Source organism: Brachycentrus maculatus, unplaced genomic scaffold, assembly GCF_059751285.1.
Source record: "Brachycentrus maculatus isolate JH-2025_06_01 unplaced genomic scaffold, ASM5975128v1 h1tg001375l, whole genome shotgun sequence".
NCBI classification, from domain to species: domain Eukaryota; kingdom Metazoa; phylum Arthropoda; class Insecta; order Trichoptera; family Brachycentridae; genus Brachycentrus; species Brachycentrus maculatus.
This window is the reverse complement of record NW_028282028.1, coordinates 47,306-74,633: the sequence shown is the minus strand read 5'-3', so window position 1 is coordinate 74,633 and position 27,328 is coordinate 47,306. Positions and strand designations below refer to the sequence as shown.

The window sequence follows — 27,328 nt, the reverse complement described above, 5'->3', positions numbered from 1 at the left end:
AATACGAAAAAAATCGTATTAGATCATTCCCCGCCATCCGCAATGATGAGGAGCTTAACAAGCTGCTCTTCAGCGTGACCAACACTATGTAAGTCATGTCATTGACCAAGAAAAAGTCGAAAAAATACGTCGCCTCTTTTTTCCCACCTTAGACTCTGCCTACTTGTCTTTATAAAACTTCTTGAGGTAAAACTTTACGAGAATGGCACTATATAAAAATTCCAAAATTATTTTTATCATATTTCAAAATGTTATTTTTAAAAATATATCTTCTTCTTCTTCAAACCCTTATGCTCATAGCCTCAGAACACGTATTTTATATTTATCTCATTCTTAATTTTTTTTAAACCTAGGTTATTGGGTCTCGTGTATTAATGAAAATGTTTTTGTATGAATAAATAAGAAAACTAAAAATTAACATCAGTATATAAATTGGTGAAGCTGGAACATTCCGGAAAAGCGAAAAGGAAGAAGAAGAGCCCCTCGTTTATGACGGGTTAAGTACTTTTGCATAATATTGATGACTATGTTAAACCGATTTGAGAGAACAGTCTAGAAGAAGCAAATGTCACATTGCGCCGCTCCAGTCGCGCCATTTTGCGGTGTTTTCATATGTTTGTTGTTTTCGGTCAGCACTCGAGAAAATTAACCGTATGGATCTTTTTTTATCTTACATCCAAAATTATTGTTTTAAGGAAATTTACAGTGTTGCGCAACCTCGAGTATGTGTATTAATTTTTAATTATTGTTTTCAGTTCCAAAATGAACTGCCCATTTAACGCCGAGCAATTAACCCAGCTGAAAGCATTTGTGCAAGTATGTAAGACTATGCCACAATTATTGCACCACCCTAGCCTGGACTTCTTCAAAGATTTCATCGTATCACTGGGAGGAACTATTCCGGTTGCGGCTTTTAAACCTGAGGCAACTCCCACCGGCGATCAGTTAGTATAAGTCGTTATACACACATAGCAAACGTATTTTACGTTGTCTTATATCATTATATGAAATACATCATAATCATTTTATAGTGTTTGGATAGGAAGTTTAAATAGTTACGAAAAAACACCCTCAAGCCTTTAAGCGCATAATAAAAAATAATAACAAAATCAATAATGAGACCTATGAACATTAAGCTATGAAATCCTTTTTACACACCACGTATACATGAAACATTTTGATTTCACTTAAATTTATTTAAAATATCTTTACCTTCAAATGAAGGTCCATATCAAATTAAATTGGACCAGTTGGACTGACAAACTTAACAAAATAGCATGAAATAGAAATGGGCATATAAAATAAACTTGCAAAAACAAAATACAAAGGGTATAAGAAACATATGTTTTGATTATAAAATGATTTTGCACTACATTACTCAAAAAATACAATTATAGCCTTGCTGCATACAAATTTCGAATTTTTATATTCCATGAGTCGGGTATTTTCACTTGTAAGGAATATCACATTCTACATATATTTTTAAATTTTTCTCCTGTACCTATAACAATAAAAATAATAAATCAATAATTTCATTCATGATTTTAGTTTGCAACAATTGCTTATTAAAAAGCCATTTTAGTATGTTAGTCATGTCAATCAGATTGAACCAAATTGACAAATCAGAAAACTGACCTGTGCTACAACCATTAATATTCATCACTTTTTTTATGAAATATTCTATATTATTACTATTATTTTAATGAAATTTTTAGTTACTTTTACAGAACAATATACCCAAAAGACCATAGAATTCAAAATGATAATAATAATTTTTATATATTTACTTCCTTAAATGTATAAAATGGATTTTTCATAAAAAATCTAATTGAAAGAAATTTCACAATTGATCCAAAATGAATATGATTTCCTTTTCTTTTTTTCATTGGCAAAAATCGATAAAATATTCAACCGCATAGCACCGCGGCATTCCCAACACTAGTAAACGTATATCTATATTTTTGTGTTCATGGTCTCTATTTTTTTTTCTGACTCACACTTTATTACTAGGACAGACACTAATAAATTATATATACCCTTACTCACCCTATCACCCCTTTTGCCCGCTAAATACTTTGATATACATTTTCGATGGTAACATATTAAATATCATCTTTATAAAAAAATACAATATAATTTAAATTCAGGCGGTGTTAGCTGATACGTGCTAGATAATCTTAAACCACTAAAAAACTAATCTATTAATTAATGGTGTATACTATATAGCGTTCTGTGTAACTACAATATCTCCAATAAATACATTGTGCTTATAATACTTTTGAACGTACTGCATTTCACTATGTATTCACTGTCAGAGCAGATAAAAATAAATAGCTCTAGACGAAGAGCGCATTTTTGCACGATTGAAGCACTGCTTGTCCGCATGGTGAAGGTGGCTTTATCTTTTTCTTTTACAAAACATTTAATAATAAAATTTACTTTTAGTGCACCTCCACCAAAAGAGAAAGAGGAACCTGTTATCCCTAGCGACGATTCTGAACCGGAATCTGAATTAGAATTAGACATGGAAGGTAATTCAATCATTATAGTACAAGTGATTCAATTCAGATAAAAATCTAAATAAATAAATGGACATAATCTACATACATTCCTAACATGAATAACAATAAACTAACAATATTGCCCAAATACCTACCTTTTGGTACAAATTGTGGGTTATTTTAAACTTTCAAATCTACGTGTGTATGTAGTTTTTCCATAATTGCATATGGCATAATTTTAAGACCAGGTGACGGGTGATACACAAATGGAGAACACTTCACAATCTTTGAGTATAAATCTACTTCCTTAACTGAAAAGGCTTTTTGAATTGTTAATAAAAGAGTGTCATTATAGAGTCATTTCTTTATTTGGATGGTTACATAAATATATAATTTTTTTATTTGTTTATATTCTTTTTTAAACAGGTTGGTGCAAAAAATTTTAATATACTGCTCAACTCTTTGCACTCAAAAGTTCCATATATGCATACTGCCAACTCCAACAAATTCTGTAACTCATTACTATTTAGTTGTGTTAACTCACTAAGGATGAAAAAGGTATTTCTACCCTTTCGGTCGATTGATGCTTAAGGAGGGCATGGGTAATTTTACCTATTGCGCCGGCGTCATTTCAAAGACAGAAAAGATGGAATTATCCAATGTTTTTATATGAATATTATATACCAGTCTCTTTATTAAGGTCTTAACTATATGTGCATAGTTATCAAATCCAGACGCCAGCTAATAAGATTCTGATCAAATTATATTGAAATAACGATAAATAACGATATATTAAAAATATAACTTTTGTATCGAAACTGTAGAATGCACAACTCGGGCAGCTTGAAGCATTTGACCCAGTTTGCTAATCTGTTTCGAACCTCACGATATAATGTATTACTTAATAATTCATGTTTTTTAAACTGCTTCAGGTGTTATCGAAGGTGACGCATTGGATGATGCTCAAATAATGGGTGATCCTGATAAAGTTGTAACAGAAGAAGAGATCGATCAATCAGATGAGAAGCGATCTGCTGCAATGCGCCATTTCTCGGAGCAAGAGTTTGATGATTCTCTTAAATTGTACAATGAAGCCATTCTACTTAATCCTACCAGTGCATTGCTGTTTGCAAAGCGAGGACAGGTGTGTTTGTTGTTTTAACCTAAATTTTATTATTTTTATTGATGTACAATTATTTGCCAATATTCTTTATCATATTATACATGTAGGATGTGTTTATTATAATTTTATGTATTGCCTCTTTTCGCAGGTGTATTTAAAGCTCAACAAACCAAATGCATGTATCAAGGATTGCACTCGAGCTCTTGAATTGAACTGCGATAGCGCAGCAAGTTACAAATTCCGTGGAAGAGCTTATCGGTAAATAATTTTGCTTGTTCCTGATTCAATGTTTTAAGCCTGTCTAATGATTTTCACATTAAGTTGTGAAACACCTGATTATCTGTATCACTATACAATTTTTTTTACTTGTTTTTACATATTTTTTATGCATGCAGTAAGTAAAGTATTGATTTATTGAGATGTTAAATAAATTTCAAATACAGATGTTTAATTAAAGGTCGAAATGCACAAATCAATATTACTTATATGATTTCAAATTAATTTAAACATCATATCTAAGTTGACAGTTGTTTCGTTAAAATAATTGCCATTTGCGTCCTGTGTTGGATTATTTCTGTGTTGGCCATGTGATCCGCTTGAATAATACGGGTAACCGCCATGCTTGGGACACATCGCGTATTTACTGTGCAACAGATCTTTTTAGGTAAAACCTGAAGGTTTTTTCTCCATTTGAAAAATATTTAGGATATTTAAAAAAATAATTAAACAATAACTTTTCTTCAAAATGCAAAAACAACACTTTTTGCCCTGTAGCGGGTAAATATTTAGTTAAAAATATGCCTCTTTTGCTGGGATATAGTACATTTTCTGGGCATTCCGAAAACATGCACAACTGAAAATTTACAATTTTTGATTTATGACGTTCTTTGAGCGACATCTCTGACCACTTTCATAATGCATGGTAAATAGGTGAACATATTTATAAAATTATGCATTTTTTTTATTAACCAGGAAATTTATTCAATTGATTTTTTTTTTCACCACTATTATCATCAATCAAGACACCACTCTTCATATATATTTTTGTTCAAAATCATGTTGTAAAAATATATTATAAATTTTTATATATTTATTGATTTTTTTATTGCATTTGTTTGTGGAAGAATTGAAAATTATTTTTGGGAAACTTAAATTTCTAAACCTATTCCTGTTCTCATTTATTTCAGACTTCTTGGACAATTTGACAAGGCCGCATCAGATTTGAGGGAGTCATGCAAAATTGACTATGATGACCAGGCTCAGGAATGGTTGGCTGAAGTCACTCCTAATGCCGACAAGCTGAGGGCTCATGCTTTGAATGCTAAACGACGCCAAGAGGAAAAAGAGGTTAATTGAGTTCCGAAATATACTTTCTAACGATTTTCTTCTTCTTCTTCAAACCCTTATCCGTACCCCAATGGTGCATAGGGCACTGCATCATATAAACACTGTTATCTTGATCGTTAACACATGAAGGAAAGGTTATCAGCCCTCCGCTTCAGGTACCAATCCAGGGTAATATTAAATAATTATTAGAGTGAAAAAATCACTCTTATTTATTTAACCCCCCCTTGGAAATTGAACCCGGGACCTCCAGAACGGTAGCCGAGCGTGCTGACTACGGAGGGGATAAAGATTTTATTGGATCCAATTATTAAGTTTTGTAATTGTTTTTGGATGCAAAGCTGGTTTAAAACTTTTTCAACTATTTTGTTAATTTAAAATGCACTTCGAACTGCTGAAAACCACTTTTGTGGTTTAAAGTGAAAACTATATTTTCTTAACAAAGAGAATGTAAAATATATTTAAAAACACATTTAGTAAACTAAGGTATTACATATAAATTATGTATTTAATACCTTAGTTTACTAAATGTATGTATGTTTAATAAGAGTATGATAGGTTTTCGGAATTAATTCCGAAAATCTAATACATATGTATATGTATTATGATTTCTCAAAAGTTAGGTTAAGCAATTAGGTTTTTAACCATTCAAAACAATTTGAGGTTTTAAGTTGATGATGATTTCAAAAGATGTTTTAAACATCTTTAGACTTGTTACAAACATGGAAATTGTGTTGGTATATTATTATGGCACTTCATTTGCAGCACAAAGAAAAATTGAGGCGTTATGAAGAAGCAAAGGCTGCCCACGCTTCGGCTGCAAAAAACTCGTCAGCTAAATCGGGAACGGGAGATGCTGCTGGAGAGCAAGAACCTGCTGGACCCTTCAATATGGAAGACTCCATGGGATGGTTCAATGACCCTGAACTCATTGCAGCTTTCCATGTGAGTGGAATCAAATAATAAAATGAAATTATTACAGATTTCTAGACTGTAATTTAGATTTTTCGGTTTGGCATATGGCAACACTGACCACAAGGCCACAAGCGAGCAGTTGTGTTCTAAACGAGCACTGATCGCGAACAGTCAGCAATGGCGTAACATTGTAACGTAACATGCTCGCCGCGATCGATGTTACGACGAAATGCTCCGGTCAGTCACCACCCTAAGACTTTTACTCGAGTAATTTTTACACATTTGTCAAAATATTAGCACATGTTTGCATAGGTTTTGAATATATGACTTTTTTCTCAGTGACAATGTCAGTGAAATGTATTACATACAGATTAACATTTTTTTTTTAGGATCCTGAAGTCGCAGCCGCATTTAAAGATGCCAGTGCTAATCCAAGCAACATTTTCAAGTACCAAAATAATCCAAAAGTGGCAAATATTCTTAACAAACTGTCATCGAAGATGGGAACAAGTGGTGGGACTGGATTCCCAGGATTCAACCCTCCCCCAGCTGGTGAAAAATCGCAACCCAATGATGATGTAGGACTTGACTGAAATGATAAATAACCTTACACATTCAAGACTGCCACAAACACGAAACTATTTATGAACTAGTCACTCGGCTTCTTATATACATAAATATTGGTCATAAATATGAAATGTGGCTTTTACTATGGACTTCAGAAGAAAAAATACTATAAATCAATCTGCATTCATTTGATTACTCTTTTGTAAAAAATAATAAAATGATATAACTTGTATAAGTTTGGTTTTGTACTCAAAATATAATATTGCTGGATAAAAAATACTATTATTATATACTGGTGGATAAGCTTTTTTTATTATTAGATTGAGAATGTCTTTATAAGTTGCGTAATGCATAATTAGAATTTTTATCACATATAATAATAAAATTATGCTCATCAGTTTAAAATCATACTTTATTTTTGTCTTAGATTTATGAATAAATGAGTCGTAACGAGGTTAAATGTTGTTTTATTGCATAACTAAATTTGTCATTCAATATACTGAAAATAAATAGCATACAAGGTCCAGTTTACAATTAGTTTATCAAACTTAAATGAGCAATGTTGATGAGAAACTATTTTTGTAGAAAACCCTTACCCACGGGCTACTTACCACATATTATATATATGATTTAATGCATGTGATCTGTTACCTATGGCAGCCTGTATAAATGAGCCTGCGAACTAGCTAAGTTAGGTCGCAGGGTTTTGGGAGCACAATGTAATGTCTCACAGCCGCATGGTCCACGCGCTTTACTTCAATTTCTTGTAGAGAAAGAAGCCATTACCTATGAATATAAATTCATGCGTATACTTCTTTTTCTAGATCCGAGATCTGTTTTCCTTAAAAAGATTTACTCCTGAGATGCTGACGACGACAACTATTTCTGATTGCATCATAAATGGTGCAAAAAAAAGCACTAGGATATATGATACACATTAACCTAATTGAATAGTGGTATCTCTCCTCTATATAACAATATCATAGTAATGCGCACCGGTAGTATGTTTGCAAAGATATAAACAATATTAGTGTTACATGTTTTATCAACTAAAACTTATGTATTTCTGTATTCTAGAATCCATACACTCTCTGCAACATGCACAAGATGTTTCATATACACCATTGTTGCCTCATCCCGATACAATCTGATTTTATAAAAATAAAATAAAAGAATCAATTAACTACATATTTATTTATTTATGACTACAAAATGAATGACAATATATAAAATTAATAGTCATTAATTCTTCCCCATTTTAGCCTGATCTTCTTTTCATGGAGTTTTAGCCACGAAGGCATGTCTTTAGGGAAGGCGTGGGCATTAGGATATCTCAATGGTGGGTCGGGTTTCTTGAAAGGATCTTCTGCTTTCAATAGTCGGAGCAAATATTCTTTGTTTATCTGTTTAGGATCTCTATATCTATCCATGTACGTATTGAAAGGCTTCCTATAAGGAAACCAAGTTTGCGGGGCGACGTGACGGCGAGGAAACTCGTATTCAAACACTGAAAATAGAAATATCAAACTCAATTATGGTACCAATCAATCTCACAAATGTAACACCATTAAATAAAGTAAACTCCAGAGTAACATACTTTATTATAAATATACACTTACCTGGCTCTCTCATGTTCAATTTTTTATGGAAGAAATTAGTCAATGTTGGATCCCAATCTGATTGAAAAAATGATAAGCCTGCGGGAGTGATAACGTCTTGACACTCTTTGTACCAGTCTCTTGTCTTAAAAGTTCGATCTCTAAGCGGTGAATCAAAATCAACTAAAAAAATATAGGAATATATTGTTTTTAAAAATCAAAGTGCAAAAGATCATCTGTTCTTTGTAACATCAAAGAAAAACGTATGGATTTTTTCTGTTCATATATATATAATATATAATAAAACCCTTAGCCGCACCCCAATGGTGCATAGGGCACTGCTTCGTATAAACGCAGTGTTATCTTGATCGTTTACACATGAAGGAAAGGTGATCAGCCCTCCGCTTCAGGTACCAGTCCAGGGTAATATTGAATAAATATTACAGTGAAAAAAAATCACTTACATTTATTTGACCCCCCCCTCGGAATCGAACCCGGGACCTTCATATACATAAACATTTTGACATGCTTAGAAGGCATCAATGGAAATATTTATATTGAAGAAAAGAAATTGTTTACATCATTGTACACATATTTTTTTGGATTAAAGTGAGTTTTTTTTAAATAAAGGACTGTACTGAAATTATGAATTATTTCTTGGAACAAAAAGAATTGTTGATTGTATTGTATATGTTATATGGGTGGCCCAGTTGTAGGCCAATGACCTATGCCTTCTTAATTAAAAATTAACAAACCTGATTTTAGAGGAAACTCCACCTTTTCATTCTGTTTATAAAGAACAAAAACATATCTATGGTAACCAGTGCCCTTAGGAGGTATCGGTTGCAAGTACTTAACTACTGTTTGCCCTTTGCTGACATCATTTCCCGGTATATTTGTAACACACCAATGTATATACTCTTTGCCTGCTTCGGTAAAATGCCCGTCTAAGTTTACTAGCGTCAACGTCCACAAGCTATCTTTGTCACTCTCGAATAATACTTCCGGAGCCTCGGCTGCTTCTGCGGGCTTTACAACATTCCCAAAGTACACAGGACACAAGTTTTCATTATAGGAATATAGAATATTCAGTTGCACTCTAGGTATGAAGTAACCTTCATCATACAGATGCTGATAAACCCCGTAATGTTCTGCAATCCTTTTGATTTGGTACGGTCCATTATATTTTTGCCAATCCTTTTCCACTTCTTCTAAATCAATTAATAGTTCATGATTTCGTGAGAGCTTTTCCAAGTTCTTATCCGTCCTTTGTTTTTTAACATGATCGAGGCGCTGAGACAATACTTGTGATCTCGAAAAACTGCAACAAAATAAGGTTCAGAATATATGGAAGAAACCTCACGATACAACAGTTGCAGTAATAAATATGTAACCTCAAAGCTGGAAAACCGATATTGATCCTTTTAGTATATAACTCATCTTTAACTTTTAAATCATCGATACGTTGCTGAAGATTTCGAGCTACGCCGGGGGGTTTTCCACGAATCGTATGACCTCGCCTGACAAAATAAGATTTTTGGATATAAAAATCGTTCAAGATACATTTCCAAACATTGACAGCCATCTTCACTGTTAGCACAGACGTTAGGTTATTTTCGATGTTGCTATTAAATTAACTAAAATAATTTTTATCAACGACAATTTTTACGACATTCCAATGCCTTCTACATTTTATAATTCTAACTAACTAACTAACTAACCATCACGCCGCTTCCCCGCAGGGGTAGGCAGAGAGAATAGAGCGCCACACCACTCTGTCCTTGCAAACATTCTTCGCCTCTTCCACGTTCATGCATCTCCTCATACATACCCGCCGATTGTTACGACACCTAACCTGACCACTTTCAAGTATTTGGCATACGTGATCGTGCCATGTTTTTCTCGGTCTTCCTCTGCTTCTTTTCCCGCTAACATTCGCCTCATAAATTTGTTTTACCGTTCTTTCCTCACTCATTCGTTCTACATGTCCAAACCATCTCAACACACCTTTCTTAATTTTATCGATAATGCTTATCTCAGCTTTGCATTCTTTCCTTATTTCACTATTCGCACATCTATCATACATCGTTTTGTTACACATTCTTCTGAGAGATCGCATTTCGACTGCATTCAGTCTACTTTCATCCTTCTTTTGCCAACTCCATGTTTCACTTCCATACATTAGAGTTGGAACCAGTACTCCGTTGTGCACTGCCAGTTTAGCTTCCTCTGATAGGTTTTTATAATTCAGTATTGTTAAAAAAATAAACAAAAAAGGTGGTACAATGGTAATAAAAAAACAGATATCTTCCAAAAAAATTGGTTAAAATGCGCTCCCTCAGACGAATGTGTGGAAAATCATTGTTTGACAGAATTAAAAACGAAAATATAAGAAAGGAATGTAAGGCTGAACTAGAAATAATTGAAAATATTAGAAAGAGTTATTTACGGTGGTATGGACATGTGGAGCGAATGGATAGCGAGATAATGACTTAGAAAATATATGTGGCGAATGTGAGAGGGAAAACAGAACGAGGACGACCGAAAAAGACTTGGCACAATCAGATCAATCAGAACCTAAAATCTGGTGGTGTCAAAAGTCTGCGTAATCGGAGGGCATATATGACTAGATGTACGGATGTGAAGGAGGCGAGGAGTGTATGTCAGGACAGAAGAGTGTGGCATTCCAACGACGTGATGGTAGTAGTAGTAGTAGTAGTAGTTAAAAGTAAAATGAACGCCAGTTTTCTACAACTCAACGACCACCTAGTCTTCTAGCTGGCCATCGTTCAACGGGATCAAACCCCAGGAGCCGCCTGTCATTTTAAACATGTTTTAATAATACATAATTAATAATACAGAAATTCAAAACCTTCAAGCTCTTCAATATGTGGAAATAAATGGCGAATAACAAACAAATGACAATAGTTGCTCTTCTTTCATCACACTCTTCACGCTTACTCGGAATATTAAGGCGCACCCTTCTGCGTACTATCGAGTTCCCGATTAACAGATGTTTTCATGGCCTTGGTCCATGGAGAGATGGATCGTTTCCGTCTATTCATACGCGTGATCGCGGAATTTTAGTTTTATTGCCTCTGAGAGAGTCTTTCACGATTCTATCGTTTTTTTCCATACCACGCCATTCATATTATTATTTGTATATTAACAAACCCCACCCTCAATAATGAAATCAATATTAGAGCAATAATTTTTGCCGCCTCAACGCAGGGATCTTTTCAATTCGTAAAAGAGATAAATTATCATAATTAAAATTTAAAGTAGCATGATAAATACACGAGTGAAAATTCTAAGTAATGACACTCCACAGTTTTTGAAGGAATCGGCGCCAACCTATATACTTTAGTAGTCTGTGATAATAGTTTAGTAGGCATTAGTTATACGTCACTTGTTTACACTTGAATATAGCTGCAGTTGGTAATAATTTCTTGAGGAAACTTAAAATTCCGAGAAACTTGGCTATGGCTTGAACAAACGTATTGTTTTTGAGTTTGCAAAAGTTTTTAAGTTGAAGTTCTTTTTTAACTGTTCTGAATTATAACTTGTAATTAACGTTCTAGGTTGTTAAGAGTATAATGAATTGGTAATTATTTAACTTACTTTTAAAAGTTAGCCTTATATTATTATGATTCAAGGTAACATCACACTTACCTGTTGATTATTTTCGTTTTTTTTTAAGACAATGGGCTGCAATGTAGCGTTTATTTTCTTACTTATAAATGATAATGTGATAAAGTAAATCTGAAAAGTATGTTCGCATTACTCAAAAGAATTCTTGTTCGATAGGAAAATGAATTATTGGGCTTTGAAAAAGTTTTTTTGACGTTGATCTTCATAATGCAACAAGTGGTTAGTGCGTGGCTGATTTTTTTTCCGCTTTTATTGGATTGCAGACGAACGCTTGTAAAGACTTTTCATCATATTTACACTTTTTGTCTTGTACCGCCTTACCCGTTTATTTTGTGCGTTTATTAAAAAATAATAAAAGTGTTATTTAGTAAACATCAACAAAATATTGTATTGTAATAACCTGACATTAGAAATGTCAACAGCAATGGTTCAAAACACTAAAATGATTTAAATGTATAAATATTTTTTTAAATGCGTCTGATTTCAAGCAATGTATTTATTTTTCTGTAACACGGTTGTTTTATATTTTTTGCCGCTAATAGCATGTTTTTTTTTTAAAGCAATTTTTCTTTATCAAATTTTATATTACTTTTTCACTATTATTTTAAAGATATTGTGTAGTGGTTATCGTATTGGGCTACTTTGCTAGAGGTCCCGAATTAGATTCCCAGGGATGTCGAATAAATATTACACCCTAATATTTATATGACCACTGATGCGATATATTGCCCTATGCACTGTTGAAAAATTGTTAGAAAACGGGTCTCGTTTTATCGGTAGTCCTGCAACTACTATTGTCACAATTATGCATTACTCAGTCGTTTAATGTAACAAAACCCCTTCAGATTTTTTATTCATACAGTTTAAAAAATTAACAATACAATTTACAGATTTTTAAAACTGTCAATGCAGTGGCAATTAAAAACCAAATTAACTACAGTTAATTAAAAGAAATACATATTTTTCTATGCTTATGTAATAAAATATGTAAACATATCTGCCAAAAAAGAAACAACACAGTATTTTTAACAGCTTTTGTTTGGCCTCATGATCCTTTTTTTTTAATCTACTTTTTTTGTAATTGAAGACCATTGCTACTTAACGGAGTATTTCAGTCTCCATTTTTAGCAAAATCAGCCAATAAATAAAATTATGTGTAAGCAATGGAAAATAGCCAAATTGGTGTATTAAGTGCAAGCGATAAATTTCAGCAATTTATCATTCATCTAGAGCAGTGGCTCTCAACCTGGGTTCGATCGAACCCCACGGGTTTGTTGAGTCTGTCTCCCGGGTTCGGTGGAGGTCAAAACACCATCCCCAATTGTACAATATTATGAAAAAAAAACAAGTTAAATATTTGTGTTTTTATTACTTACACAAATATTTCAATTTCATACTATTTCTGTGAGCCTAAGCGGCTCATTATTAGAAATAGGTATCAAATCGTGGTAAAGTGGGTTCGAACCGAGAAACTCTGACTTAAGAGTCCGCGACACTAACCACGGGACCACAACCTGATACGAAACTAATCTACTACAATAATGATACGATGTACGATATATTCATTTATCCAATAGATCTAGTATATTATTTAAAAGGAATATATCAAATATTATGAAAAATGATACGAAGTACAAAATATTCATTTATCCAATAGATCTAGTATATTATTTAAAGGGAATATATCAATCTAGCAATAAATGTTTTCAATTAAGGGTTTGGTACCTCCAACACGGTTAAGAATCACTCATCTAGCGCATTGGCTCTCAAGCTGTTTAGTGTCACAACCCCCCTAAATAACCAAAATGGTTTAAAAAAATATGTTTCAATTACATTATTTTGACATTTATCAACACTTGATTGTGTCAAGAATATGATTTTTTATATACGGATAGTATTTTTGGGCTGCCTGTAACCCCCTTTTGTGCCTTATCGTGACCAGTGACCACCAGGTTGAAAAAACAATGCTCTAGAAGATGCTCAAGGATGGCGGAACTTCTGTTCAGAGAATTTCGTTAAATATGTTTAATATCTTATCACAGACGCTTTGTTTGATTAACTAATTATTTTTATTTTGTTTTAATTGTCTCTTTTTTTACATTGCAGGTTCTTCCTTATATCCATATCCAAGAGCTGTTATTGAAAGAAAATTTGGCATTTGCGTTTGAATGCAAGATTGCAGATTTATAGTTCACCTGTTATATTGCAATTAACAAAGCTGGCGTCCGTAACCTTACAAACTACTTGTAGGCAAGGCATTATAAGGAGTTCTCAAGACAATGTTCCATCGATGGAGGCTACAGATACATCCTGGGAATGTATGCGAAGTGAAGTTCTACAAGATACAAGTGAGTCAGATTCCAGACTGGCCGGGGAGTTTTCTGCAAGCTCATCCTTACAATTCTGTCTCCGTTGGAATAACTACCAGTCAAATCTCACAAATGTGTTTGATCAGCTCCTGCAAAATGAATCTTTTGTCGATGTGACACTCGCATGCGATGGACGAAGTCTCAAAGCTCACAAAGTAGTTCTGTCAGCATGCAGCCCTTACTTTCAAACTTTGTTTTTTGAGAATCCCTGTCAACATCCTATTGTTATTATTCGCGATGTAACTTGGTCTCAGTTGAAAGCCGTCGTGCAATTTATGTATAAAGGTGAAATAAATGTCTCGCAAGAGCAACTAGCACCATTATTGAAAGTAGCCGAGATGCTCAAGATTCGAGGACTGACTGAAGTTAATCCGGATCAGGATGTCACTGAAGGAGATACATCCTCACATTCCAGTAATAAAGATATTTTTACTAAAAGAGAATTACCCCATTGTGATATTGAAACCCCCAAGTGTAAAATTCGTAAAAAGAGTTCTCCGACCCATCAACCCCCAAACACAAACAGTTCAGAAATTGGATCTCCTTCGTATCTAGATATAACTACTTCTTTTCTTCAATCTCAAATAAAAAAAGCAGTTACATCTCAACAAAATCATGCTTATTCACCTGTACCGATCCCGGAAGTAAACACATTTTCTTCATCAGCTGCCACTGTAACTTCATTTCACAATGATACGACAAACTCTAAAGGATCTCTCATTGAATCTCGCGAAGACAATACACATAAAGTATGGAAGAACAATCAAAGTTTACTCGGTGCATCTACATCTTCTAATTCTGACTTTGCTGGAAGCCCCATGAAACATAATAACAAACCCATGACTTGGACCCAAGAACAGTTGCAAGATGCTATTCACGCCGTAGTTACTCAGCGCATGCGGTTCACGCAGGCCTCTGTGAAATATGGGATTCCTAAGGGCACACTTTATGACAATATTCTCGGAAAATCAAAAAGGATGGTCGTGTTAGATGAAGCTGGCTTATCTAATGACGAGGAAAAAACTGTTTTAGAGTTTTGTTGTGATGTCTCAGTCTCGCCTTATAACAGACGTACGAAACGTTCCCTCGCCATTGTACTTACTTTTGTCGAAGCACTGAGACGAGTTCGTGATCCAGAATTCACATTCACAGGTTTAGCAGGATTTCGTTGGTGGTGGGCTTTTTGCAAAAAACATTCCATTGTGTCATTGTATTATGACAACCAAACAATACAAACTAATTTTCCTAGTGCAGATTCATCGGCCTGACGTTTATATCTCTATTTGAATCTTTATAATTCCATATATTTTTATATACATACTTAAGATATAATTTTTTTCCATTTTTATTACCATAATTTTTTACAAGCAATTTTTGTAGTTTTATTTTTTTATCCCTTAAAAATATGTTGTGATTTAATTTATCTGTTACCTTTTTTATTAATAACACTAGAACCCCAACCAGTTATTTTAACCAATCAAATTATTGGACTAACTTTTAAAATCTTGTATATATAGTGAACTAACAATTGCTTACTTTTTGGAGTAATCACAGTGTGTAGTATAAATTTACAGCTATGTACATTTAATCACTTTAAAGTTATAATCTCTTGCTCTTAGGATAAGCATCAGCTGCTAAAGCGCAGTAAAATTATGTAATAGGTAACCTAAATATTAATAATGATACAGGTAATATAATAGGTAAACCTGGCAAATTTTTCATGCCTCTCCCAAAATAGAGGCAAGCACTGATCTCTACAGACAAGCATAGGGGCTGCATAGCAGTACTATATCATAAAAAAATATTCTATACTACTTTTTTTTAAATTCTTGAAACAAAAAGTAGTATTTTTTGTAACTCCTAGTGGTTAATTTGTTTCTCAGTATGTGATACTTGTATGCGGTTCTAGTGTTAATAATCAATAGAGTATTTTTTATTTGTGTGTAATTCAAAGCTCTGAATCACATGTTTAAGGGCTAGAATCTAATCCATACATGAAATTCAAACTTGATTGACTTTATATAATTTGTATTTTGGACAGATATAAAAAAATGATCTCTTAGGTGTTTTATATCCAGGGTTTTTAAAAAGGAAAAATTGACATAAGTAACTGATTATTTACGGAAGACTTCATACATTCATTAAAATAATAAAAACACTTAATATTCTACTTATTATGTCTAGCTTTATTTATGTAAGGCCATTTTTTACATTAATATAAGAAATTATAAGAGTAAGTGTAAGAGACAGGTTGGTGGGCCTGTAGTTTGATGCCCTCTGCGGTTGACTAACTATCTGACTATGGCTCCACCTGACGTTGGCTGTTATGCCTCAGCATATTTGGAGGGGAGATAAAATACACATTTATTGACAATAATAAATAGTATTGAGAACTCATCCAATTGTGTTCATATTCTAACCAAACCCTGCCCATACACAGTAATAAACAGTAAGGTTTATCACATTTCCTTGTTTAAATTAACTTATTATATGTTATGTTATTATATAAAAAATTGTGTAATATTATATGTAATTGTGCATAACAGCTTTTAAGATGTTTCTCATTTTGCTTTACTCTCTTAAATTTGATGGTTGGATGGTAACTTCACTTTAAAATAGGAGAATAAAGAAAACATAAACATTATTTTGGTTACCCGCTTTATAGATTAAAGTTATGAAAGATCATTTCAGGCAGTTGAAAATTTCCATTGTTTTAGAGGGAGGTAGTATAGATAAGTTAATGGTCAAGCTAGCTGCACTGTACACATACAGGTGTGACATTTTTTAGAAAAGGGGAAAGTGCAGATTTATCTCGACCCCCACCCCCTGCCACCACTGCCAACACTGGACGTTATAAGAACTCTTTTAGTGTAAGAAAGTATAGGTAAGTTAGATTACTTAGTATATAATTAAACACATAAGTAATTTTATAGACTGAAAATCGTAAAACTAAATTATATCATTAGAATTATAAAATTGCGTAAACGCACATCTCAAACGAGATAGTGAGTGTTTTTGTCTAAAAATAATCGCTCAAGATTTAGATGAAATTATGGTAACTTGATCATGAAGAGTAAACCCAATATCATTTAGCAATAGGCTATAAAACCTTCAAAGTCTATGTAGGGACAAGCGGTCTTTTATAAGCCGTAGCTAGAATTCAGTCACTAGGAGATTAGGTGATTCTGGGAATATCCGTCGTAGCTTGCCCCTTTGGACACATCAAATTCATTTAGAAATTTTAGAGATAAATATCGTATTCAACATAATCTATAAAGGGATTTTTATGATTTGATTTGTACTTAAATTTTTTTTTAAATATCAATTATAAAATTATCGGTTTTATTGACCATTTAAAAAAATACCCTTTTACTCTTATGCACTAAAAATATCAGTCCAATAAATAGTTAAAGATTAAACATATACTCAGACTGATATCTCTTGTGGTATGAAAAATATGATGGCCTCATAGATAGGTTCAATTGGCTTATAAAATTTTAATATTTTTTTCTTCGGTTCCTAACCTGATTTAATAATGATGTTAGAGTTAGTTTAAAAAAAATAATGACTGCATAAAATAATTAAAACGTAATTCATAAAATAAGGGAGGAAACATGATTCGATTCGGGTATTCCAAATGTATCAAACTTATATTAAAACTTCGTACCACTCACGCGCTATTTTTTTTCCCCTGATTAAAAATATTCTGATTTCGGAAAATGACATGTGCCCCAGAAGGGCTATGGGCGCGGGCAAGTATAATGTACTTAGTATCCGAGCTTTTTTCATTCATGTTTTCAGCTGGGATTTCCGAATGGAAGAACCTCTACAAAAATACTGAATGCGGAATAAATTAAACATAAAATATTTTTCCCTTATTCCATCAACCTTTTCGTGGTCTTAAAACGACTGGGTCACATTGAATAATACCGGAATGAAATTTACTTTAAAAAATCTTGTTATCTCATTAAGTACAATAGGTTAAAATATTTTGAGTAGACAATGTAAGAAAACACATAAACATACTGTTTTTATTTACTGTCACCACTTTTTATGGATTCGGTTTTTTAAAAGGTATTTTTTAAAGGATGTTTCCAAATCGGAATTGTTTTAATTTATTGATTCAAATTAGTTATCATTATTTCTCAAATTATTCGAATTTACAATGGTATTTAATGTTACCCTGATTTTCTGTGTAGAAAAAATAATCATTTGTTTTGGAATTCGTCATCGATTTTTTGGATATCGTCATCGAAATATTTTCAATAATAAAAGTTTGAGAGCTCCTGGCTCCTTAGATGTTTGTAAATTGATTTCAAGATGGCCGCGTTGTGGTGTAATGTGATGTACTAAAAAAACAAACAATTTTGCGAAGTGATCAAGTTAAAAAATTGACATGAGGTTCTGATAAACTTCACCGTTGAATATTGTTACTTAAGTAAATCATTATTGTTTTTTGCTACTGGTGGCAATGATAAGTCTATCGTCGCAAGTTTTCGGACATTTTTAGCTGCCATTTTTACTTCGCAGGAAATCACGTATACTTTTCGTTTGTTTTGCAGCCCTGGATCAGTGCTTTTAAAAGTGGTAAATGTGTGTTCGCGATCAGCTGCGGTGTAGTGATGTGTTCGCTCTAATAAAATTACTTTAAAATATAAAAATGGATCTAAAATCTATAGAGAGAACTATTTACAATAGTCGAAATGGGTTTGATTTCCTTCCACCACCTGAAGCGCCAGTTTTCGAGCCCACGGCTGAAGAATTTTCCGACCCCCTTGGATACATCAATAAAATTCGGCCTATTGCGGAGAAAACAGGCATATGCAAAATAAGGCCCCCTAAACGCTGGTGTCCACCATTCTCGCTCGATGTGGATAGACTTAAATTTACTCCGAGAATTCAAAAATTAAACGAAATGGAGGGTGTGACTAGGCTGAAATTAAATTTCCTTGACAAAATTAACAGATTCTGGGAGATGCAAGGTCATCCACTGAAAATTCCTTCCTTTGAAGGCAGGAAGATAGATTTGTTTTGTTTGTATCATAATGTGAAGCTGGAAGGCGGATTTGAACAGTGTTCGCAATATAAATGGAAGAAAGTGGCAACTTCATTAGGATTCACTATTAATCCGCAATCATTAACCTTTTTAAAACATACTTATGAACACATATTGTTGCCTTTTTATGAGTTTTGGTCTGAAGAAAAAAAAGGATCCAAGATTTCTAACGATTCGAAAGATAACATTTTGAAAAAAGAAGAACCAGATAAACCAAATCCTGTGACTATTGACGCGGTGGTAATTGACGCAGATGCCTATGATTCTAGTCCTACAAAGAGTACAAAAGATGAGTCAGAAGAGTACAACACCGATGAAAAATGCAACAGAGAGTTAAAGAGATTACAGTGTTACGGAGCTGGACCCAAGATGCCCGGTTGTAATGTCATTCCTTCCATACTCAACGATGAAACACATGGAAAATTTCGAAAGAGACCTAAAATAGAAATTGACCCATTAGCGATATATCATTGCGTTATATGTAAAAAAGATAATAAAGATAATGAGTTACTGGTTTGCAATGGATGCTCAGATACTTACCACACCTTTTGTCTGAAGCCGCCCCTTAAAAATGTACCGGATGGCGATTGGAGGTGTTTAAGCTGTATAGCTGAAGAACTACAAAAGCCCGATGAAGCATTTGGATTTGCCCAAGCAGAAAGAGAGTACACGCTACAAGAGTTTGGTGAAATGGCTGACACATTTAAGAAGAATTATTTTAACATGGATAGTCATTCCGTACCTACTACCCTAGCGGAAAGAGAATTTTGGAAAATTGTTTCCAGCACAGATTCTGATGTGGTAGTGGAATATGGTGCGGATCTTCATTCTATGGACCATGGTTCTGGATTCCCTACTAAGTCGTCCATCAATCTGTTTCCAGGAGATCAGGAATATGTAGAGTCCGGATGGAACTTGAATAATTTACCCGTTTTAAATGGCTCCGTACTGAGGTTTATAAACATAGATATCTCAGGTATGACAGTTCCTTGGATGTACGTGGGGATGTGCTTCTCCGCTTTCTGCTGGCATAATGAAGACCATTGGAGTTATTCCATCAACTTCCTGCATTGGGGAGAACCCAAGACTTGGTACGGAGTACCCGGTGCCAGTGCGGATATCTTGGAGAAGACCATGAAGTCTGTTACGCCCGAACTGTTCAAAAGTCAACCTGATCTATTACATCAACTCGTTACTATCATGAATCCTAATATCCTCATGGACGCCGGAGTTCCTATTTTTCGAACAGATCAGCATGCTGGAGAGTTTATTATTACATTTCCCAGGTCGTATCATACAGGCTTTAATCAAGGATATAACTTTGCAGAAGCTGTAAATTTCGCACCTCCAGATTGGTTGCCTATCGGTCGCGAATGCGTTTTACATTATAAACATTTAAAAAGACTATGCGTATTTTCACACGATGAGTTGATTTGTCGCATGGCATTGGAAGCGGATAAATTAGATTTAGCGGAAGTGATACCTACTTATAAGGAATTAGCCGCGATGGTTGAGAATGAAAAACTGCATCGAGCGTCGCTGAGAGTAAAAGGAGTGAAACAGTTTGGTCGCAAGGCTTTCGAACAGATGGCCGATGACGAACGTGTGTGTTACGTATGTAAAACAACATGTTTTATGTCTGCCCTAGCGTGTGAGAATTGTCCCAACATGGTGTGCTTAGAGCATGCTGTAGGATTGTGTAAATGTGACTCGGAGAGTTTGGTTCTGCACTATAGGTATGAAATTACAGAACTCGACGTTATGTTAAATACCCTCAAGCAAAGAGTTCAATGCTTCGATAATTGGATGACAGAAGTTAAAACTCTTCTCTCTTCACCATCTTGCCGAGGCCGTACCGATAAATTAAAGGACTTGATAGAAGAGGCCGAGGATCTACATATACCAAAATGTAAATTGTATAAAAAACTATTAGATGAACATTGTAAAGTGACTAGTTACGCCACTGTTATCATCGAGCTGGATGACGATTAATTTTTACTTAACTCGGTTTAACATCACCTTTAGTACAAATTCCTGTTTCAACAGTATTAATTTGTTTTGAATTTTCCATAATACTTAATAATTACTTCAATTTTAAGTGGGCATTTTTATAGACTACAAATGTACATATTGTACAGTTCCTCATTTATTTTTTGTGTAGGAATTAGAGACATGAAATAAATTATCCATTTAAGTATAAACATGTTACAAATTGGTACAATTTTTGTATTGTATTTTTAGTTATGTTTCTATAATAAATATTTATGCATATAAGACCGAATTTGTGATTTTATAGCAGCTACTGGAGTATAAATATATTTTTTTACATCTGGATTAAAATGTACACTTTGTTCAGTAAATACATACACACCATTCTAAACTATTATTTTCAATCAACAAAGATTTTCTGTAATTCCTTACAATTTTTTTCTAAATCTTTTTTACAATATACATTTGTAGGTATATAATGTATCTTTTTCTTAAAAGTCTTTATTTAATTACAAATGGTTTTCTTATAAGTAACAATAAACAGATTGAATTTGTAGTAAATGATTGAAAAAGTAGTGAACTCCTTGATTTGTTTAATAAATTGGGCAAAAAAAAATTATGAATTATTTAAAGTAAGATAATAAAACACTGTTTTTAGTATTACTGATTGTATTATTCCTATTAAAGAATAACTAACGCTGCTCCAGCTTTTGAAGAGCAGTATCATAATATCAATTGATGGGATGGGCGCTCTTCTAAAACTATAGTAGAATGAATTATTTTTAAAATTAGAGTAATAAAATTAAGTTGTACTAATAGCAGAGGTTATTGCATTATGTATAAGTTTTGTGAAGCCTTACAATACCAACTCCTTAAGCATTTGTACAAGAATTTTCTAGAACTGCTATCTGGCATTAATTTCTCTTTATTATACTTTTGTAATTAAGCTTGTGTCTTATATGTATAATTTCATATTAATTTTCTGTGAAACTGCTTTGGGCATGTATAAATAAATAAACAAAAATACCTTTTGAGTATGTAATTACATAAAATGTTATTTTTTTGTTTAACAAAAAAGACCATTCACAAGACAAAGATCATTTCACTATTGCACATGTAACAAATCATATTTTGATTCTAATGATGGCAAATTTTGATAGTTGACCAATTTATTTAAATGAATACAAAACTAATTAAAACATCAAGTTGAATCATCGATAGAAATATAATTTATCTTGTAAGAGCAAACATAATTTAATTGGTTCTAGTGATATACATCTCTAAGATTAAATGCGAAATCGTCAGATTTCTGTGAAGTAAAAACTTCATCATTATGAGCATTGTGGTAGTCATCGTATTTATATTGATATAAATTATATATTCTTTATCAGTTCATAATTCTGAAATTATTTTTTTTTTTTTAAAAGCCACTGATTGTTATAATGTACATAATTCCTTTGTATAATAAACTTTATTATACTTAGAGTAGAGGCTCAGTAGCAACTATTTCCAAGCAACTTTATTAATCACAATAACAGAAAACTTTTATGGTAAACTGCCAATTTTCGATGTTTAAGTGTAAAGAAGTATAAAATTTCAACACATTCGATTTTTTGGGTATCAGAGGTACCTGGTGGTTTTTGAGTGACTAGTTTTGTTTTCTAGTTTAAATTTGCCAGTAGGCCTATGCCCTTGATGTTTTGATTGCATGATCTTAGTGATATTTCTATACTGTTTTGCCTGATGGACTAGTTATACTTTCAGACATTCCCAAGTTTTTTAGTAGAGTTCGGGCTCAATTCATGAACCGCAACTCCAACGTACTGCAACTGACTTTTATATATAATATACAACCTTATTTGTCACATTGACTAGACTGTCAGATCTGTAGTCAAAGTGAGAAGTATTCACAACGTCCACTTTATAAAATTTGGTGGCTGCAACTCAAGGTTCATTCATTCGAGTATCTGCCTTTGGAATGATACAGGCTGTTTTTATATATTCAGGTTGAGATATCTTAGGTGTTTTATTTTTAGATTTCTTGTTGGTGAAATTACAGAAGAGATATTCTGTGTTTTAATAAAGGCTTAACTTTCTTGCGATTATTTTCAGATTACAGTCTCTTAAAATTTTAAATCCTTTGATTTCTTGTCATATAAATATAGATATTATTTTATGACATAACGTGAAGTATAAATAGTTGTGTTATGGTTTTCTACAAATGTCATGGTGAAACTCTGAAAATGATGTTTTGCATAATTTCTTCTGAGGTTATATTATTTACATTCATTGGTACGAACTAATAAAATAATTTAATTTCTTCTTAAAAAGTTTTTTTAACCAGCATTTTTTTGGTTGTATAATCTCAAATTAAAAATCCATTAGTATTTTATAAATGTAATTTCAAGTTACAGCTACCTCATTAATAAACTTGTAAATATGATGTAAAAGATCTCAACATTTATTAAAATTTTGTATTTAATGTTAAAAATTATTTAAAATTATAATTAGTAACTTAAGATTTTTGAATGCCATCTTATTGAAATAAAAATAACAATCCCCTTACCAATTCACAATCTTAATTACAAATAATTGATGGTACATAAGAAATTATCATAATAGCAAAATGTATACATGTTTATACATTTTGTTGTTCTTACACCAAATTGATACTGTAGATTAATTTACATGTGATTATATTATATTTATTTCCAGAACCATATCTATAGAGATATACAAGTATAATTATCTGACTTCTTAGATTTGTGAATGATTATTAAATAATATGTTCATATCATAAATATTTTTTTTTATTATTATTTTTAATATTTTTTCACATATATAATTTGTAAAAATTCTATATTCACATTGTGCCGCTGCATATTTAAAGTTGGCTATTTTTATTTTGCCTGCAGCAGCTCTAAACAGCTATTAAGTGATATAGTAGAACCACTTGCCCGAGTTTTTAATCCAGGATACATCCCTTCTTTCCATGCTGCATTCACCTTCGACTTTGGCTTGTAATACAATACATATTATTAGTATTTCATTCTATATCAGTCATACCTACAATATTATAAGACTAAATACCTTTATTTTTTATCATTTTCATTTAGTAACATAATCACTTATTGTAGTTGATGAAAAGTTAACTGCGCATTAACAAACCGAATGCCAGAGAAGTATTTGCATGTACTTTCATGTTGTTTAATTTCAATTTATGACTCAACGGGTGGTTTCACTGACATCTATGCAACTAAGCCAAAAATGGTAGCAAAAAATGTGCAAATAAATCAGAAATAAATCTTTACAAAATGATTAAATGGAAAAAAAATTAAAACAATGGAGGAGGTGAAATCAGCACTAGAAACGTTATTTGCATCGAAACACAAAAGTTTATATTCAAATGGCATTAAAAAGTTGACAGAAAGATGGAAGAAAGTAATTTAAAATAATTGAAAATATGTAATTAACTAAAATAGTAAAGTATATGCGAAAAAAATCTTTTTTGTTTTCATGAAAAAATACGAAGTTACTTATGCATCAACCTAATATTTGATCGGTCAAAACAGCATATAATATTACATTGAATGCACATGATGGTAAACAGCGATATTAAAAATAAGTATCCATTAAGATTAAAACATTAATTTTTTTTTCAACTCAGAGACTCCCAAGTCAAAAAGATTGGTTGTGGTAGAGTTGTTCGGAGCCCTTCTTGCAATCAATCTTCAACTTTCTCTGCAGGCAGTATTTTTAATGCATTGGTCCATGTAAGGTTTGTAGTTGGGTCTGTCCAAGTGGTGAAAATATTCCAATTGGACAAACGTAGACCAATTTGACGGTATCCGTTCATGGGATCTTTTACCCTCTACTTGTACTACAAATTGCTCCATTGAATTCCATTTACGTATTCAAAGAACCTAAGGAGTCGCGATTGCACAATCGACAAATGCCCCACTTTTAAAATTATAAGAAAGAAAAAAAGTTGAGACTACGATTCAAGGTGGCTTACAGATTTAAAATAAGTTAATATAAAAAGATGTTGAAGAATATAAACCGGTAAAGCAAAAATTATGCGATTCTTTTCAATATCTTAAGTCAGTGGTGGCGAACCTTAACCATACCAATTTTTCCACAGACGAGTTGAGATGCGCCATACAACTCAAGTACAATTTTTTACCTTTATGTTTGTAAAATAGGGGTAGGATCTGCTCAAGGGAGGAAAAATAATAACTCAACCGTGCAATTGCATGGATTAATTTAGACCATTTCAAAAGCCACATGTTTATTGGAGCACTAATCTACCTGCCTAAAGTAACATCTCACAAGTTTCATTCCGAGTTTCAGTTCAGACACCTAGTTAAACTTGTTTGAAGGCTTTACTAATTGAACTGGGATCACATTGGTGCTGAAAATTTTAGGATGGGTTCAGTTATGAAGCCCATTTAAAAAAAAATAAGCGAGCGCACGGATGTAATGTACTTTTTGTAATCAACTCACGCCCTACATTTAGCACATGCCCCACGGTTTAGCCACCCCTGTTTTAAGTTATATTTTATTTTTAGAAGCATTTAAGGTATTCAATTGGATAAGATACCTGAACTGGAAGTTATAGGTTATAAAATACTTTGTTACTTAGTTTTTTTCATGGAATAAAACTTATTCCAAAAAAGTCTAAAAAACTTCTTTATCCACACAATTTTTGCAAATATTTTATTCCACCTCAATGCCAACAAAAATGTAAGTAAGGTTCAATACAATTTATCTTTATTTTAAAGTAAAGAAATATGTAGTTTAAAATCAAATCCCCCGACCTTTGTTTTCCCAAAAGAATTTCTAGGTGGTCCCTGCATTAAGATATTATTTTGTTTGAATATATTTTGTAATTGAACTTTTCAAGTAATACAAATCAATATATGTGGATATATGTAATTGTAACATTTTTTAAAATTAAAGATTAATGATGTTCACACGAATATACCACCAAGTAAAAAGTATAAGAGTTTGTGAAAAGTTTTAAGTTAGGTTATTCTCAGTGTAAATAAAAAAGGTAACTACTAGTGTGTCATTGTATTTTAAGAATTTGTATAAATTTAAATGTGATATTAATTTCAAATTACTGATTTGAAATATTTTTAATCTTTAAGATTATTATAATACTTTTCTATTTAAACAACTTCTCATCTTTAAAATGAATATATCTCACAAATTCAAACAGTTATTATTTATTAATGAACATTTTCTATTCATAGTTATTTTATACTTAAACACAACTAATAGACAACAGGTACGGAAGCACCTCATTGATAGAATAGTGCTTTCTCATCCAAAGTGAACGACAATGAAAATACATTTTTCTTAGGCTTTAAAGAGTTAAAATATAAAATTAATTAATTTAACTCTTTTGTGATGTAGAAATATAATAAATCTTTGTTATTTCAAATATGTATGTATATGTATATATTATATTGATTTTCACTGATTTCCAAATATTAAACATTGTAATTTGTAGCACAAAAGCACAGCTCTAAGCATTTAGCTTAGTTTAAGTAATAATATTAAGAAAACTGCAGTTCAAAATAAAACTGTATTATATATCAGTTAATTAATGTGATTTTTATTTCATGCTGGTTTTATTTTTAATTTGGGATACACTGCATAAATTGAATATGTTTTTGCAATTTTGAAAATTAATTTTTTTTATTATCTACATTATTTTACTAGTCTTATGTCTCAATAAAGTTATCAAATAAAAACAAAAATATTTTCTAATGTTAATTATTTGTCAATTTTAGATTGTACTCTACATTGCCATTATGTAGTTTAAATTGTGTATACCATTGAATAATTTTTTGTGGCTTTTATACAATAAACATATTTATATTTATCCGTGCCAGTGAAAATGTAGACAGTGAAAAAAAATTTAAAACTACACTTATGATTTGTTACTCCAAGATTTTATTTAATTTTTCGTGGTTCAAATTTTATTTTACTTTTATTTATGTTTTTGTATTTTGATTTTATTTTAAAAAATGATCAATGATCGATTAAGAGTATAAGATACAGCAATATTTGTGATTTGATTTTTTATTTTATTTTATAAATCATAGATAGTATGTGTGAAAATATCTGCATCACTTTTAAGTTGTAATATTTATGAATAAAATAACTTTAAAAAAAAATTGTGCCTACCTTTCTCTTCTCCCACTAGT

The 27,328-nt window shown here is 32.2% G+C and overlaps 4 protein-coding genes across 4 annotated transcripts; 3 read left to right on the top strand and 1 right to left on the bottom strand.

Annotated features, from left to right (window-relative positions):
• Window positions 1-585: 585 nt before the first annotated feature.
• On the top strand, window positions 586-6,910 carry LOC148299063 (putative protein FAM10A4). Its single transcript, XM_088276403.1, has 8 exons — window positions 586-651; window positions 756-944; window positions 2,446-2,531; window positions 3,434-3,645; window positions 3,773-3,882; window positions 4,812-4,971; window positions 5,734-5,913; window positions 6,273-6,910. Exons 2-8 carry the CDS (start codon window positions 763-765, stop codon window positions 6,474-6,476), a joined length of 1,134 nt encoding a protein of 377 aa, XP_088132529.1. The 5' UTR covers window positions 586-651; window positions 756-762; the 3' UTR covers window positions 6,477-6,910.
• A 719-nt stretch (window positions 6,911-7,629) lies between these two features.
• On the bottom strand, window positions 7,630-9,655 carry LOC148299062 (large ribosomal subunit protein mL38-like). The gene is made up of 4 exons (XM_088276402.1): window positions 9,443-9,655; window positions 8,804-9,369; window positions 8,070-8,231; window positions 7,630-7,957 (listed from the first exon to the last, which is right to left on the bottom strand). Exons 1-4 carry the CDS (start codon window positions 9,631-9,633, stop codon window positions 7,683-7,685), a joined length of 1,194 nt encoding a protein of 397 aa, XP_088132528.1. The 5' UTR covers window positions 9,634-9,655; the 3' UTR covers window positions 7,630-7,682.
• A 1,830-nt stretch (window positions 9,656-11,485) lies between these two features.
• On the top strand, window positions 11,486-16,450 carry LOC148299061 (uncharacterized). The gene is made up of 2 exons (XM_088276406.1): window positions 11,486-11,652; window positions 13,806-16,450. Exon 2 carries the CDS (start codon window positions 13,990-13,992, stop codon window positions 15,334-15,336), a length of 1,347 nt encoding a protein of 448 aa, XP_088132532.1. The 5' UTR covers window positions 11,486-11,652; window positions 13,806-13,989; the 3' UTR covers window positions 15,337-16,450.
• Window positions 16,451-18,397: 1,947 nt separating this feature from the next.
• Window positions 18,398-24,953, top strand: LOC148299060 (lysine-specific demethylase 5D-like). Its single transcript, XM_088276411.1, has one exon. The coding sequence runs from the start codon at window positions 18,729-18,731 to the stop codon at window positions 21,114-21,116; it is 2,388 nt and encodes a 795-aa protein (XP_088132537.1). The 5' UTR covers window positions 18,398-18,728; the 3' UTR covers window positions 21,117-24,953.
• The last annotated feature ends 2,375 nt before the right edge of the window (window positions 24,954-27,328 follow it).

Bases quoted from the DNA above. Each gene is read 5' to 3' on its own strand.
- LOC148299061 (XM_088276406.1), top strand. From the start codon at position 13,990: ATGGAGGCTACAGATACATCCTGGGAATGTATGCGAAGTGAAGTTCTA.
- LOC148299062 (XM_088276402.1), bottom strand. From the start codon at position 9,633: ATGGCTGTCAATGTTTGGAAATGTATCTTGAACGATTTTTATATCCAA. The intron at 9,370-9,442 runs GTTACATATTTA...ATTTTGTTGCAG, and splicing joins ATCGGTTTTCCAGCTTTGAG to TTTTTCGAGATCACAAGTAT. The intron at 7,958-8,069 runs GTAAGTGTATAT...TTCTATTTTCAG, and splicing joins ATTGAACATGAGAGAGCCAG to TGTTTGAATACGAGTTTCCT.
- LOC148299063 (XM_088276403.1), top strand. From the start codon at position 763: ATGAACTGCCCATTTAACGCCGAGCAATTAACCCAGCTGAAAGCATTT. The intron at 945-2,445 runs GTTAGTATAAGT...ATTTACTTTTAG, and splicing joins GCAACTCCCACCGGCGATCA to TGCACCTCCACCAAAAGAGA. The intron at 5,914-6,272 runs GTGAGTGGAATC...TTTTTTTTTTAG, and splicing joins AACTCATTGCAGCTTTCCAT to GATCCTGAAGTCGCAGCCGC.
- LOC148299060 (XM_088276411.1), top strand. From the start codon at position 18,729: ATGGATCTAAAATCTATAGAGAGAACTATTTACAATAGTCGAAATGGG.